Source organism: Corapipo altera, unplaced genomic scaffold, assembly GCF_003945725.1.
Source record: "Corapipo altera isolate COAL_440 unplaced genomic scaffold, ASM394572v1 74, whole genome shotgun sequence".
Taxonomy (NCBI): domain Eukaryota; kingdom Metazoa; phylum Chordata; class Aves; order Passeriformes; family Pipridae; genus Corapipo; species Corapipo altera.
This window is the reverse complement of record NW_020884934.1, coordinates 2543120-2556217: the sequence shown is the minus strand read 5'-3', so window position 1 is coordinate 2556217 and position 13098 is coordinate 2543120. Positions and strand designations below refer to the sequence as shown.

At 54.7% G+C, this 13098-nt stretch overlaps 1 protein-coding gene across 1 annotated transcript; it reads right to left on the bottom strand.

Moving 5' to 3' along the window:
• Positions 1 to 1649: 1649 nt before the first annotated feature.
• Positions 1650 to 12449, bottom strand: P2RY2 (purinergic receptor P2Y2). The gene is made up of 2 exons (XM_027660068.1): positions 12332 to 12449; positions 1650 to 5099 (listed from the first exon to the last, which is right to left on the bottom strand). Exon 2 carries the CDS (start codon positions 5093 to 5095, stop codon positions 4019 to 4021), a length of 1077 nt encoding a protein of 358 aa, XP_027515869.1. The 5' UTR covers positions 5096 to 5099; positions 12332 to 12449; the 3' UTR covers positions 1650 to 4018.
• Between the last annotated feature and the right edge of the window lie 649 nt (positions 12450 to 13098).

The following is a 13098-nucleotide window of genomic DNA, read 5'->3' as shown; positions in this document are numbered from 1 at the left end:
CTGCTGTGGTTTCCTCCTCAGAAATTGCTGCCTTGGCCCATCCATTTTGGGGAATTTCTGCAGTAATATTAGTCTGTGGGATTTGGGAATCTCCTCCCTCTGTTTGAACACAACGTTGGTCTCCTGGATGGCTCTGAGCCACCATTTGTCACCTTCCCTCACTCAGCACTGATGGACACCTTCCCAAGCCACCACAGGCATGAGGGAAATGAGGGAGGTTTCTCTGGTGTCTAATATAAAGTTTGAGCTCTTGGGTGGGGGCTCCTTTGGCTCCTTCTCCTTCCTATCACAAGTTTTTTTCCCATGAAACTCGTAGGAGCTCAACAGGGTGGAGACTTTGCCCCTCTATTAAACTGGTCAGGCAGATCAGAAATGACTCAAAGGGGCAGGCAGACTTGTTCCTTGGAAAACCAAGCTCCAAGAAGGAAAATCAGAATTAAAATGGAGCCAGGACTCAAAAAATAAGTAGATGCACCCGGTGTTTAACAGTAACACATGGCCTGCTGCCTGCCTCACTCTGATTAAGGATCTGCTTCCTAAAAGGCATGATGAGGAAGGAAAAGCTCTCCTCTGGGATGCTGGGAAGGCCTAGGAGGAGTGTCATCCCTCCAGCCCATGTGGCAGATTTATTGTCTTGGCAGGGAACCATCAGTGCTCTTAACTTTCCCTTCCTGCTCCTGGTGCTGCGTGATGCTCCCAAGAAGTGGTTTGGACTTGGGTGTCTGTTCCCTGACAATGGATATTTTTCTTCCTTAATTCTCATTCTTGGCTGTGAGTGACTCACACGAGTCAGCGCAGGGGAGATTGGGATGTGATGCCGTAAATCCCACGAGCTAAACCTGCTCACGTCATCCCCGTGGAATTCACGCCAGATCCGGGCTGAAAATCAAGAGGGGGTTTTCAGAAGGTCCGTTCTGCGACCTCTAATTTAGTAATTTTGGGGTTTGCGGTCGTTTCTTTGTCTTTGTGCTTGTGAGGCTTTTTGTTTTGGCAACTAGAAAGCTCTTGAAGAGAGAAAGCGGAGCTGAACTTTCTCCCCCGGGGCAGGAGACTGTGAAGTGCTTCTGTCCCACCCCACAGGGGCAGTGGGACATCAAGTCTAAACTGATTTGAAGGCTGGAGAAATGGACTTTGGGATGAAAATGAAGGAATTCATAGGATCACAGAGTCATGGAATCCCAGGGGGGTTTGGACTGGGAGAGACCTTAAAGCTCATCTCGTTCCACCCCCTGCCACGGGCAGGGACACCTTCCACTAGCCCAGGTTGCTCCAACCTGGCCTTGGACACTTCCAGGGATGCACAAAGTAGTGGGTTTCTATAAAATTACAATTCCAGAGATCATCCATATCACACAGAAGTTCCTGTTCAAGCTGCTCAGATCATTGCTGAGCAGATTCCAAGGTGATTAATCCCAGTTTGCAATAAATTCATTGATGATGCTGAGCGTGTCCTGAGCCTTGTCCCAGGCTGGGGACCAAGATAAACTGCAATGGGAAACAAAATGTGTTTATTCATGGGGACAGTGGTGAGGTCAGGAAACTTCCTCCTAGTGTCTGCAGGGGAAGGTGAGGAACCTTAGAGAACAAGGGGTTTCAGCACATGGAGCAAAACATCTCTGCAGTCATCAGAGGAGACATCAGGAGAGTGCTCATAGAAATAAACTCATTTACTATCAGAAATCCGAGGTGTTTGCATGTTACAAAAATAAAAATGTACAGTCACATTGTCATAAAACTCACCTTTTTTCTTTTTTTTTTAGTATAAGTTAGTGCTTTTACAAACAAACAACAAAAAAATGTTTCTAGGTACAGATTTCCAGTTGGTACCTCTCCAACTGCTCAGTGGCACTTGGGGATCAGGATCAGGATGACAGAGGACATCCCTGATGGGACTGGCTGTGTTGCCCGAGGGGGGTGGTTTGATGCCAGCTGGGCATCAAAACATGGGGTCTCCAAGTGGGCCTGCAGGAACTTTGGGCCCATTTTTGGAGTTCTGAGCAGGTTTTTGTTGAATTATTCCGAGTACAGAACTCTGTGCTGGCGCTGCTTTTGGGCGAGTGCAGGAGCCCAGGCCAGACCTGGCCTGCAGTAATGTTTGTCCCAGTTCAGTGCTCCCCTTGAATTCGTTTCTCCTCATTTCTCCCAGCGATTTGTCTCGCCCTGGCGACCGCGCCACGACCTCCCCACAAAGCCAAGTTCCCTCCATAGGCCCCAGGGAAAAAAGGTGCTGCCACGGTGCAAGTTGTGTCTTAACCCAATCTGAGCCTGAAGGACACTCAAGTGTGGGGTGAACCACCCTAAAAATGTCCCATTTGCCTTTGCTGATGGTTCTCAGAGGTGACACAGAGCCCTCCTTTGCCTCCTGTGGTTGTGGCAGTGCTGGGTGGGATGAGACCCCTCCATGGGACTGTGACTCTGCTGAGGTGGGACCGCAGGAACCTCCCAGTTAACCCTGACCCGTCCCAGTCACCCCAATCCCACAGAACCGCGATGTGCCTTTGCCTCCACCAAACCACTTCACAAGAAAGGGGAATGGGAGAAGCTGAGGAGTGCTCCGAGGTTTTGGTCTAAACCAACATCAAACGTGTTTGTCTAATCCCAAAATAGAGCTTTTACAAAATGTGACTCGTCCAGTGCTGCGGCACGAAGCAATTTTCATTTTTGGGGTGAGGAATCAGCACCCTCGCGGCAAGGAAACCACGGACTGGGGCTCTTGGCTCTCTGACCCAACAATTACTGAGGGGAAGACCAAGTGGACCTCCTGGTGAAGTGTTTTGTGGAGGTTTTCTTCCTTTGAACTGTCCTGGTTGATGAGGGATATGCAAGGCCAAATCCAGACAGGATTTGGGTTAAGCTTAGCACCACGCTTACCGGTGTGGCTCCTCAAGCCAGGCTTTAGCACTGTCAAAGTTCCTAGGGAAGGTCTACCTTGTCTGTAAGGGATATGTTGACCGGTTCCAGCGGAGCACTGGGAATACTGGGATTATGGGGAGACCAGACAGCAGCATCTGGGCAGCATTTTGGGTCATGCCAAGCTGCTAAAGGTCACCTCTGAGCAGCAATGAGGAAGTGGCAGCACCAAGGGGATGAACACTGGGCTTTGTCCCTTGGCTGGAAACATGAGCCACCAGTGAGGGGGTTAAAAACAAGCCATGAAGAGCCCACCTTAAATTTTAATGAGCTGGAGGTGATTATTAAAGTCAGCAGGTGGAAGGAAGGTCCAAAAGGTTCCTAAAAGCTTTTAAAGGACGAACATTGCTGTTGGGAAGTGCTAATGGGTTTTTTGGAAGATGTTGGTCCCACCGGACAAACCTACAAGGGATCTGCTTGATGGTGCCAGCGAATTCCAGTGGGGTGGAAGGTCAATCAGCACCCTTGTTCATGGGAAGCCAGCCCTTGGACAGGAACTAGGAGTCCCCTCTCAGCTTTGCCAGCAGGTGCCTGGGCTTGAAGCTGGGAGAGCATTTCTTCAGGGATGCAAAGCCCTGTGAGACTCTTTCCCGCTCCCAGTGATATTTGCACCTGACATTTTCATGAACCTCTTTAGCAGAACCACAGCTCCTCATGGACCCAAAGCCTTTCCTCCCTTGCCAAGGCACAGAGAAACTCCTGTTGCCTCTGTGCCAGGAGATCTGGAGACAGGCAGGTGGAATTCCTCGGGGGGGCCTTTCCCACACAGCGTTTTTACTTTAAAAAAAATGCTTTAAGGCATTCAGGGCGTGATTTTTTTAGCAGATTCGGTCACCCAGCCTCACGGGTGGGGAGATGCCCCAACAGAGGGGCAGGTTTGGATGAAGGGGCAGAGGTCCAGGGTTTGTGTGTGGAACCACAGCTTCATCTTCCTGAAAAATATACATTTGGAACAGCAACAAGCAGAGGAGCACGTTGAATGCGGTCCACGCTGGAGCAGGTGCTCTGCCAGGCACCACAAACACCCAAAGCCTAAGGCCTCAGAGCATCCTGAGCTCCCTCCACCCCTGGGATAAACCCTTCTGCTGCTGGAGCATAGCCAGGCTTTCTAGGATTTCAGATCCTTGGATAACGTGTCTGTGTCGTTGCTGGTTCCCAGGTGGCTGTTGGGCACGATGCCCAGCGCCACCTCATTGTGGGGCTTCCCCAGCACGTTGTTCCCCCTGAACTTCATGAAGCGCTGCCCCGCCAAGAAGTACAGGATGGGGTCCAGGCAGCTGTTGGTGCTGGCCAGGGGCCGGGTCACCTTGTAGGCGAGGTTGATGGCGTTGAGGGTCTGGCAGCTCAGGTCCCAGCTCCGGAAGGAGTAGTACAGGGTCCGAGTGACATGGAAAGGGAGGAAGCAGACGATGAAGACCACCAGGACGATGATGATCATCTTGACCGACTTCTTCTTGGAGCGGGAGAGGCGGGAGATGCCGCGCGTGGGCTGGAGCAGCCGCCGCGCCATCAGGCAGTAGCACACGATGATGGTGAGGAAGGGGATGCAGAAGAGCAGCACCAGCATCACCGAGCTGTAGATGACGAACTGGCCGAAGAGCTCCTTGCTGGAGGTGTCGTGGCAGGTGATGGTGTCGCCCTTGGTGCTGGTGGTGACGAAGAAGAGCACGGGCGACTGGCAGGCCACGGTCACCGCCCACACGGCCGCCGACACGCGCCGGGCGTGCCGGACGTGCCCCCACTGCAGTGAGCGCAGCGGGAAGCAGATGCCCAGGAAGCGGTGGACGCTGATGCAGAGCAGGAAGAGGATGCTGCAGTAGAGGTTGGTGTAGAACAGGAAGCGGACTATCTTACACAGGCCCACGCTGAAGGGCCAGTTGTCCCCCATGGCGTAGTAGTACACCAGGAGGGGCAGTGACACCACGTAGAGCGTGTCTGAGATGGCCAGGTTGAACATGTAGGTGGTGGAGGCATTCCAGGTCTTGATCCTGAAGATGAAGGCGTAGAGGGCCAGCAGGTTGAGGAAGAGCCCCACCACGCACACGATGCCGTAGGAGACGGGCAGCAGGACGTACTTGAAGTCCTCATCAAATATGCACTTGTAGGGGTTGTCATCTGTGCCACCTGGGTCCAAGGAGCTGTTGGTGACTCTGGTCCAGTCTGGAGGGATTGTGAGGTTCGCCATTGCCCTGGAGGGGAAAGCAAAGAGGCTGTAAGGACATGGAGCAAGGATTCATCCCTGGGCGAGGTGGGTTAGATGAGAACACCCCAGTGCCACAGTGCTGTCCAGGAGGTCATTATTACCGTTCCTACACCCTTCCCTTCTCCTCCCACCAAGGTTGCCATCAATGCTTGGCTGGTGCTGTCCCCAGGTAACCCACAAGTACAGCTGGCAGTGCCATCTCTGCAGGTGACAATGACTCCAGATTGGCCCTGTGTGCCTCCTGCCAGCTCATCACCCGCCCACAGAGACCACGGTATTGGGTGCTGACACAGCTGAGGTGGTCCCTGCCACAGAGGATTGATGGTCAAACAGATAAAAGGGAGCTTTATTTAACCTCGTTTGCATCTGGAGCACAGAAGTAGAACTAAGGTGCACCAACAAATCCCAGGCCCAGTTCAATGTCCCAGTCTACCTTTCCAACTAGGTTCCCACAGAAATTTGGATTCCTGTATCCCAGAGCAGGAAAGATGCTCCATTCTGTGTTTAACCAGCCATGAGGAGTGACTCAGCTGAGCACCACGAAAATTGGGTCCTACTAAACCCCAGGCAGAGAGGGCAAGAAAGTGGAGCTGTGCTTTTCCAGGAGCAATCCCTGGGACTGGTCCTGATTTCAGAGGTCCTCAGCTCCTTCTGGCAGAGGAAACATCCCCACATCTGTAATCCAACCTTGCCAAAGGGAGTGTGTTCACCACCACAGGGGCTCTGCCTGGGCTGGCTGTTATTGGTGAGGATGGTTTTAACGGGGTTAGTATTGGGCTGATGGTGACCATCTCCCAGGTCCTGCTTGCTGGCCTCAAGACCTGCTTCTCCAGCATTCCAGCTGGTTTCTGCATGGGAATGATCAGCTGAGAGGAGAAAAATGGACTTGAAAGAGTCTCTGCAGACACAGACAGTCTGGCAGTGTCTGCGTGAGGAGGGACAAGGGCCCTTTTGTGTGTGGGGACAGCCCTGGACCCAGCTGACACCCGATCCCTGAGCGAGCCCATCACTCAGGAATCAAAGGAATATGCATTTCCTCCCTTCCCATAAGAGAGGCTGCTCAGATCCCAGTGCTGTGCCCTGTTACGGGAAGCTGCGGAAACGGGGGTCACAGGGAGATGGATCCAGGGCGGGAGCTCAGGGACCAGGAGAAAAGGTTGGAAAGGAGGAGCCCTGACACAAATCTCACTATGATTTTAGGTGGAAAGGAGCAATCCCAGCCCTCTCAGCTCTGACCTGGTGCCACCGTGCTGTGGGACAGCCTGGCCAGGCCCTTTCTCCCACACAAGCACCTATCCCTTCCTCCACCCCAAAAAGAGCCAGAACCCCTCATTTCTCCCAAATTAAGCTCACAAAGGATCTGTGTTTCTCTTCTTTCCCCCACCTTTGGAGGGCAGCTCCACTCCACAAATGGAGCTGTCCCCAGGAAGCAGCCATGGGCCTCAGTTTCCCCTCCTGTCCCCAGGTTGACAAACAGCAGAGTTGAATTAGTTTTCTCCATGAAAAGTATTTTTCTGGGGGTGTTTTGGTTTCCTGGAGGGTTTTTTCAGTACCTTGAGCCAAGCTTAAAACAGGAAAGGGAGCTTGGATAAAAGATGTAATGACTTCATGACTTGATTTGGATCCAGACCTCTCCTGCACCTACCCCAGGTCAGATCCTGCAGGGAAGGAGGCAGTGACAGTCTCCTGGAAGCTGCCAACCTGGCTGATCTCTCATTCCCTAAAAAGCACCTTGAGCTGATGGAGGAGGTGTGAAGTGATGCCTCCAGCCCATCACAAGGGGACACTCCAGTCCTTGCTCCAAGGACCGGAACAAACCTGTCCAGAAGTGGCACAGACATGATCCCTGCTGCTCTTCCCCCCATTTAACTGCTTTTCCCCTCCCAGCAGACCACAAAGAGCACTGGTTGAGGCTCCCACTGCCCAGGGATGTGAGTGGAAACCACACACATGCTCACACCCTGTACATTTGCAACCTCTGTACAAACCCAAATCTAACTTCAGGAACACTCTGTGATGAACACGAGGAGCCAGCACTGATCCTGCTCTGTCCTGGCCTCAGGGTTTTGCTTTTCCCACACTCAGATCAGCTCTGGTCCCATCCTGCTTCCCTTGAGCCCTCAGCAGAGGGGCTGTGGCTGTGGAAGGAGAGGGTTAACAGCGCTCAGGCAGATGGCAAAACACTTCCCAGCTGCTCGTCTCTGCGACTCCTGCCTTCCCTCAGAGCTTTGCAGATCTGTGGCCAGGCAGAGAGAGGTTGCCCACAGATGTGGCAAGAGATTAAACGGGTCAGAGAGGCCACTGTGGCTGAGAGGAGCCACACAAGATGCAGGGAAGGGTGATAGGGTTCCAGAGGGCTCCAGAGGCTGCAGCCTTGCAGGGGTTTCTCTGTGCCTTTCCATCTGCACCCCCTCTATCCCTGCAGACTGATGTGGACAAGCTCAGCCTCCTTTCCAGCCACCTCCCCACAGGCTCCTGAGCTAGAAAACCCTACAAACTGTTGCAAACCCCTCTCTAAGTCAAGGTGGGGAATCTCCTCCTGCTGCCACCATGGAGCCAGGGATGTGCCAGGAGCCAGGGATGTGCCACGTCGCCCATCTTCGTCTCCAGGACAAGGAGCAACACAAACGGGGCTCTCTGGCTGAATGGAGCCTTGTCCCCGCTGTCGTGCTCTCCCTCCTTTTCCCTCTAGAATGCAAAAGCCTTTCTTGTTCATTTTTCACCCTCATTTTGCCCGGAATGCTCAGGACAAAACCTGCTGTGTCTGCGGGGCCTGTGGCTACATCCACCCCCTCAATCCCAGCCCTGCTGCATCCACGGTGACCCCGAGGGGACACAGGAAGCCAAGACATGTGAAGGCACAAAGGCTGGCACTGGCAGCTGCCCTTTGCTGCCCACGGGCTGGATGGCACGAACACCAGCTCTGCCAGTGACATATCCAGCCCCCGGTAGGGACAGGGGAGGGTGGAAGCAACAGCGATCCCTGAGGATGCCAAGTAGGATGAATGCTCCCATCATTCCCCAAAGGTGACAATCACCTGCATCTGCTCCATCCTGTCTCCCAGCCCTTTCCAAGGACCTGGTTGCAATGCCTGGACCACCTCTCTCTCCAGCATGTTTAATCCCATGAGATATGTTTTGGTTTTTTCCCAGAAAACTGGTAGTGAATGGGAGAAGAACCCGGTGATAAGAGGAGCCCGGGCAGATCCGTGCCCTGGAGGCCACATGCCCTGCAGTACATCTCCCCACAGGCATGTGCATGTGTTGTCAGCATCCCAAAATGCTCCTGTAACAGTATCTCCCGTGGCTATTGGGATGAGTCAATATGGGGAAGGAGGGAGCTGTCACTGGAGAAGGTCACGGGCAGCACCCTGGGCCAGCAGAAAGGGACCACAGGTTGGACACTGAATTGCAGAGTAAAGGGCTTTAATCCTGATTTCTGCCCCGTTTTTCAGCATTTCCAGTGCCATCCCAGTGGTCACCATCCATCCATTCCTGGGGAACCTGCCAGCAGCAGCAAAGTCCCTAAAGACATCCAAGCCCGAACAAATGATGGCTGTGATGGATCCGTTTTCACAGGCGGGGGTTGATGAGGTTTAATTGACCTTCCCAAATAATTAATGTGGATTAATTTACCAGCAGGACCTTACAGATGCAGCCCTTTGTCCTGCCATAGCTCCCATTGCTTCCTGCCAAGGTCAAAACCAAGAGCCACTTCCCACATCTCCAGCACCTTCTTTCCAAGGGACACCAGGAGACCGGGAGTGTTTTCCCTGCCCTAATTTACAGGCATTTAGTGGACTCATCAAAAAAAAAGGAACTACTCCAGACCCTGGGAAGCAAACGACCTGGTATGGTTTTCCCTCCTCTGGGACTGTGGTCAAACCCTCCGTGACCCGACACAAGCTGGCGGCGCGTTTGGACGCCCCTGAGCCCGGCGGGTTGGAGAGGAGAGACAGGACCAGGCTGAAATCTGAGCCTGCCCAAACTGCCTGGTTGGCATCTGCCCTTTCCCCTGGGCTCCTGTCTGCCACGTTGACCTTCAGAGCCTTCCTCCTCTGTGCTGACTCTGGCCAGCATGGGCTGAGGACATCCCCAGCTGTCCCAGTGCCACCATCCCCAGCTCCCCCAGTGCCACCATCCCCAGCTGTCCCAGTGCCACCAATCCCAGCTGTCCCAGTGCCACCATCCCCAGCTCTTCCCGGAGCTTCTCTCCAGCGATCCCAAGGCAAAGTACCTCCAGGATCCATTTCCAGGATACCCAAGCAGCTTCGGGGGCTTTATCCATCTCCCTGCCTGGAGCCTCAGGCATGTCCTTCTTTTATCCCCAATGGGTCTGACTTACCCCTTCCTCCACCCCAAAAAGAGCCAGCAGCCCTCATTTCTCCCAAATTAAGCTCACAAAGGATCTGTGTTTCTCTTCTTTCCCCCACCTTTGGAGGGCAGTTCCACTCCACAAATGGAGCTGTCCCCAGGAAGTAGCCATGGGCCTCAGTTTCCCCTCCTGTCCCCAGGCTGACAAACAGCAGAGTTGAATTAGTTTTCTCCATGAAAAGTATTTTTCTGGGGGTGTTTTGGTTTCCTGGAGGGTTTTTTCAGTACCTTGAGCCAAGTTCAAAAGAGGAAAGGGAGCTTGGATAAAAGATGTAACAACTTTATGGTTGTGTTCGTAGGTCAAATAAAATGTTTTGCTTTGGGACAAATGATTTTTTCAGGGAATTTTTCCCCCAAGAAACTCCCTGAATTCCTCCCTGAATCAATCCCCTCTCCAGCCTTTGCTTCCCAGGTGGTACCAGAACCTTCTGCCTCGGTCCCCACCCTGGGAAATCAATCCCATTGATTTCCAGCACGGCAGGTCTCTGGGGATGGATCCTGCTGGCAGCAAACATCAACCCAGGTCGATATTTAATCCCTCCATCAACACTTCCTTCCTGCTTTGGCAAAGGTGATGCTCCCTGCCTGCTTTACCCCTGCATCCCTATTTCACCTTCTACCCAGGAGACCCTGCAGCACCCCATGGGATCGGGGGACGATCCTATTTGAGCCTCCAGACCTTGCTTTTTATTTATTGCACATGAAAAACGGGACACTTGCATCTTTTAGGCTTCCTGGAGGTGTTTATACCAGGAATTTGGCTTAGGTTTTGCCCTCCATGATTTTCTGGTGCTTACTGGGGGAAGCAACAGTTGGACCCCCAGACGAGCATGGGACCAGTTTGCATCAACCCCCTGCTGTTTGATGACTGTTTTCCCCTCCAAGCTCCATATCTGGGAGAAATGACATTTCCACGGAGACCTACCAGCCCAAGGGAGCCACCCAGCAACCCCACAACCACCCTGGCAACCCCAAACTTCTGGGAGATAACCAGAGACCTCAGATAACACAATTATCAGGCTCCACCACGGCACCAGAGTCACCGGGAAGCCAAAGCATCACCACGGCGTGGACTTTGGGGGATGATTTTCTCCTCCATGGAAGCCACAGGGTCTTTGCTCCGTGGCCTGGTTTCCTGAGGGGTGCTGAGCAGGGAGGAGGGAGCCCGGTGTGGCTCCAGCACGCTCCAGTGCCGGCCAACTATTCATGGCTTTGGCTCCATGTCAAGAGCCGGAGATAAAAATCGCACTGGGCAGAGACAGGATAAAGTCACTCAGTGCCATGACAGTCCAAAATACTTCTGGGGGTTTTAGAAACCACTAAACCCCAAAATACGGCCGTGTTTCAAGGCTTGGCATATTTAGGGGTCTCCTCCTAACCCATCAGGCACCGAGGCTGAAGTTCCCTTTGCTTGAGTAGAAATAAGCGGAATTTGGTGGTACAAAAGAGCCCAATTTTGGCAGCAGTGACCTTGAGCCAGGGGCACCATCCCCCAGTGTCAGTGGCCCCACAAGAGCAGGGTTTGCTGCTCCTCACCTCACGCACAGGAAGGCAGTGGGTTGCCAAATGGGTTTTGCAAGAACCCGATAAGAAAACTGGAATAGAAAGAGAAATAAGACGTTTTGCCCCTAAAGTTGTTCCTGCAGTGATGCCAGGCAGTGCCCAGTTCTGGGAAAGAAGGGTGTCTGGGGGGAAAGAAGGGCGTTTTGGGGGTTAGGAGCTGCTAAAAGGAGTCAAAGGGTTTGAAATCAGAGCGTCACCCATTCCAGTGTGAATTAAAACACCCCTAAACAGTTTAAAGAGGGACCCAAGCATGCAAAGAGGTGGAAAAACACACGTTGGAGCAAGCAGGGAGTGAGCTCCACGGCTTTGAGCAGAGCTGTGTACGGGAAATCCCGGATAAACAGCCAGTGAATTCCCCCGGGAGGGGAGAAACCGAGCGGCAAAGAGATGATCGTGAATTAATGCATAAAAAATCAAATGAATCAGGCCAAGAGGAGCAAAGGGAGCAGGAGCTTCCTCGAGTGCACGGCTCGGCAACTCCTGCCAGCGGCTCAGTGCGGGCTGCTGCTCCCACCCCCCGGCTTGGGGGAATTTTTTTGGGTTTTGAGGCAGTTTGAGTGGTAGTCCAGGCAGTTTGTGGGATGTGAAGAGAAACGGGGGTCGGCCCTGCCCGTGCAGTGTCCCGCTCCCCACTTTGGGTGCGTGGGGACTCTCTGTCACCCGTGGCACCCACCCCGCAGCAAGTGCCACCCCGTGTGTCCGTGTGTTGGTGTGTCCGTGTGTCGGCGTGTCGGTGTGTCCGTGTGTCGGTGTGTCCGTGTGTCGGTGTGTCCGTGTGTCCGTGTGTCGGTGTGTCGGTGTGTCCGTGTGTCGGTGTGTCCGTGTGTCGGTGTGTCGGTGTGTCCGTGTGTCCGTGTGTCGGTATGTCGGTGTGTCGGTGTGTCGGTGTGTCCGTGTGTCGGTGTGTCGGTGTGTCCGTGTGTCCGTGTGTCGGTGTGCCCGTGTGTCGGTGTGTCCGTGTGTCGGTGTGTCGGTGTGTCAGTGTGTCGGTGTGTCGGTGTGTCCGTATGTCGGTGTGTCCGTATATCAGTGTGTCCGTGTGTCGGTGTGTCCGTGTGTCCGTGTCCCACCTATGTGTGTACGTGAGTGTGCGTGTCCCCCACCCACGTGTGCGTCCCACCCGTCTGTGCGTGTGTCCCCCACCCATGTCCCCGCTCTCCCCCGCCCCCCGGGGTCGCCCCCCCCCCCCCCCCCCCCCCCCCCCCCCCATTGTCCCGCCATGGTCCCATTACCCCCCCATTATCCCCCCACTGTCCCCCCGGCCGCTGCCACCGCGCTCACCGGGCGATGCCGAGCTGGGGGTCGGTGCCGGGGTCGGTGCCGGAGCCGATGGCCCCGCTCAGGAGGGCGGCGGAGGCAGCGCCATGCCCGGTCCGCTCCTTGCCCCGCTCCTTGTCCCGGTCCCGACGCCGCGTGTGAGCCGGGACGGGGTCGGGGGTGGGGCCGCACCGCCCTCCCGGCGCTGGGAACGGGTCTGGGAACGGGGCAGGACCGGGGCCAGGACCGCCCCCATCAGCGCTGGGACCGCCCCCACCCCCGGGCCGGGACAGGAATGCTCCTGCCGGGATGGGGCCACGGTGGGATTAGGGCTGGGACAGGGACGGGACACCCCCCGCAGGGGCTGAGATCGGAACAGGAGCCGGGATGGGACAGTGGATGGGACCGGGATTAGGGCTAGAGCAGGAGCCCCCCGCTCCCTCTGCCGGGAATGGGAGCATGGATGGGATCGAGGCTGGGAGCGGGACCAGGCACCGACCGCTCCTCCCTTGATCCCCGGGAACGGGACCGGGGTACGGGCTAAGGCAGGAACCCCCCATCCTACAGGAATGGAGCACGGATGTCATCAGGGTTGGGACTGACACTGGAGAGGGATGATCGCCCCCTAAATCCCCCCCGGGGACGGGACCAGGGACGGCGATACCGCAAAGAGGCAGAAAACAAACTCCTTCACAGCAAGTTGTGGGTATTACAAAGGACATTGTTTATTATTGCTCTGCTGGGAACTGCGGGGGGCTGGACTCAGCCACAAACGGGGCTCCAGCTCCCCC

Bases quoted from the DNA above. Each gene is read 5' to 3' on its own strand.
- P2RY2 (XM_027660068.1), bottom strand. From the start codon at position 5,095: ATGGCGAACCTCACAATCCCTCCAGACTGGACCAGAGTCACCAACAGC.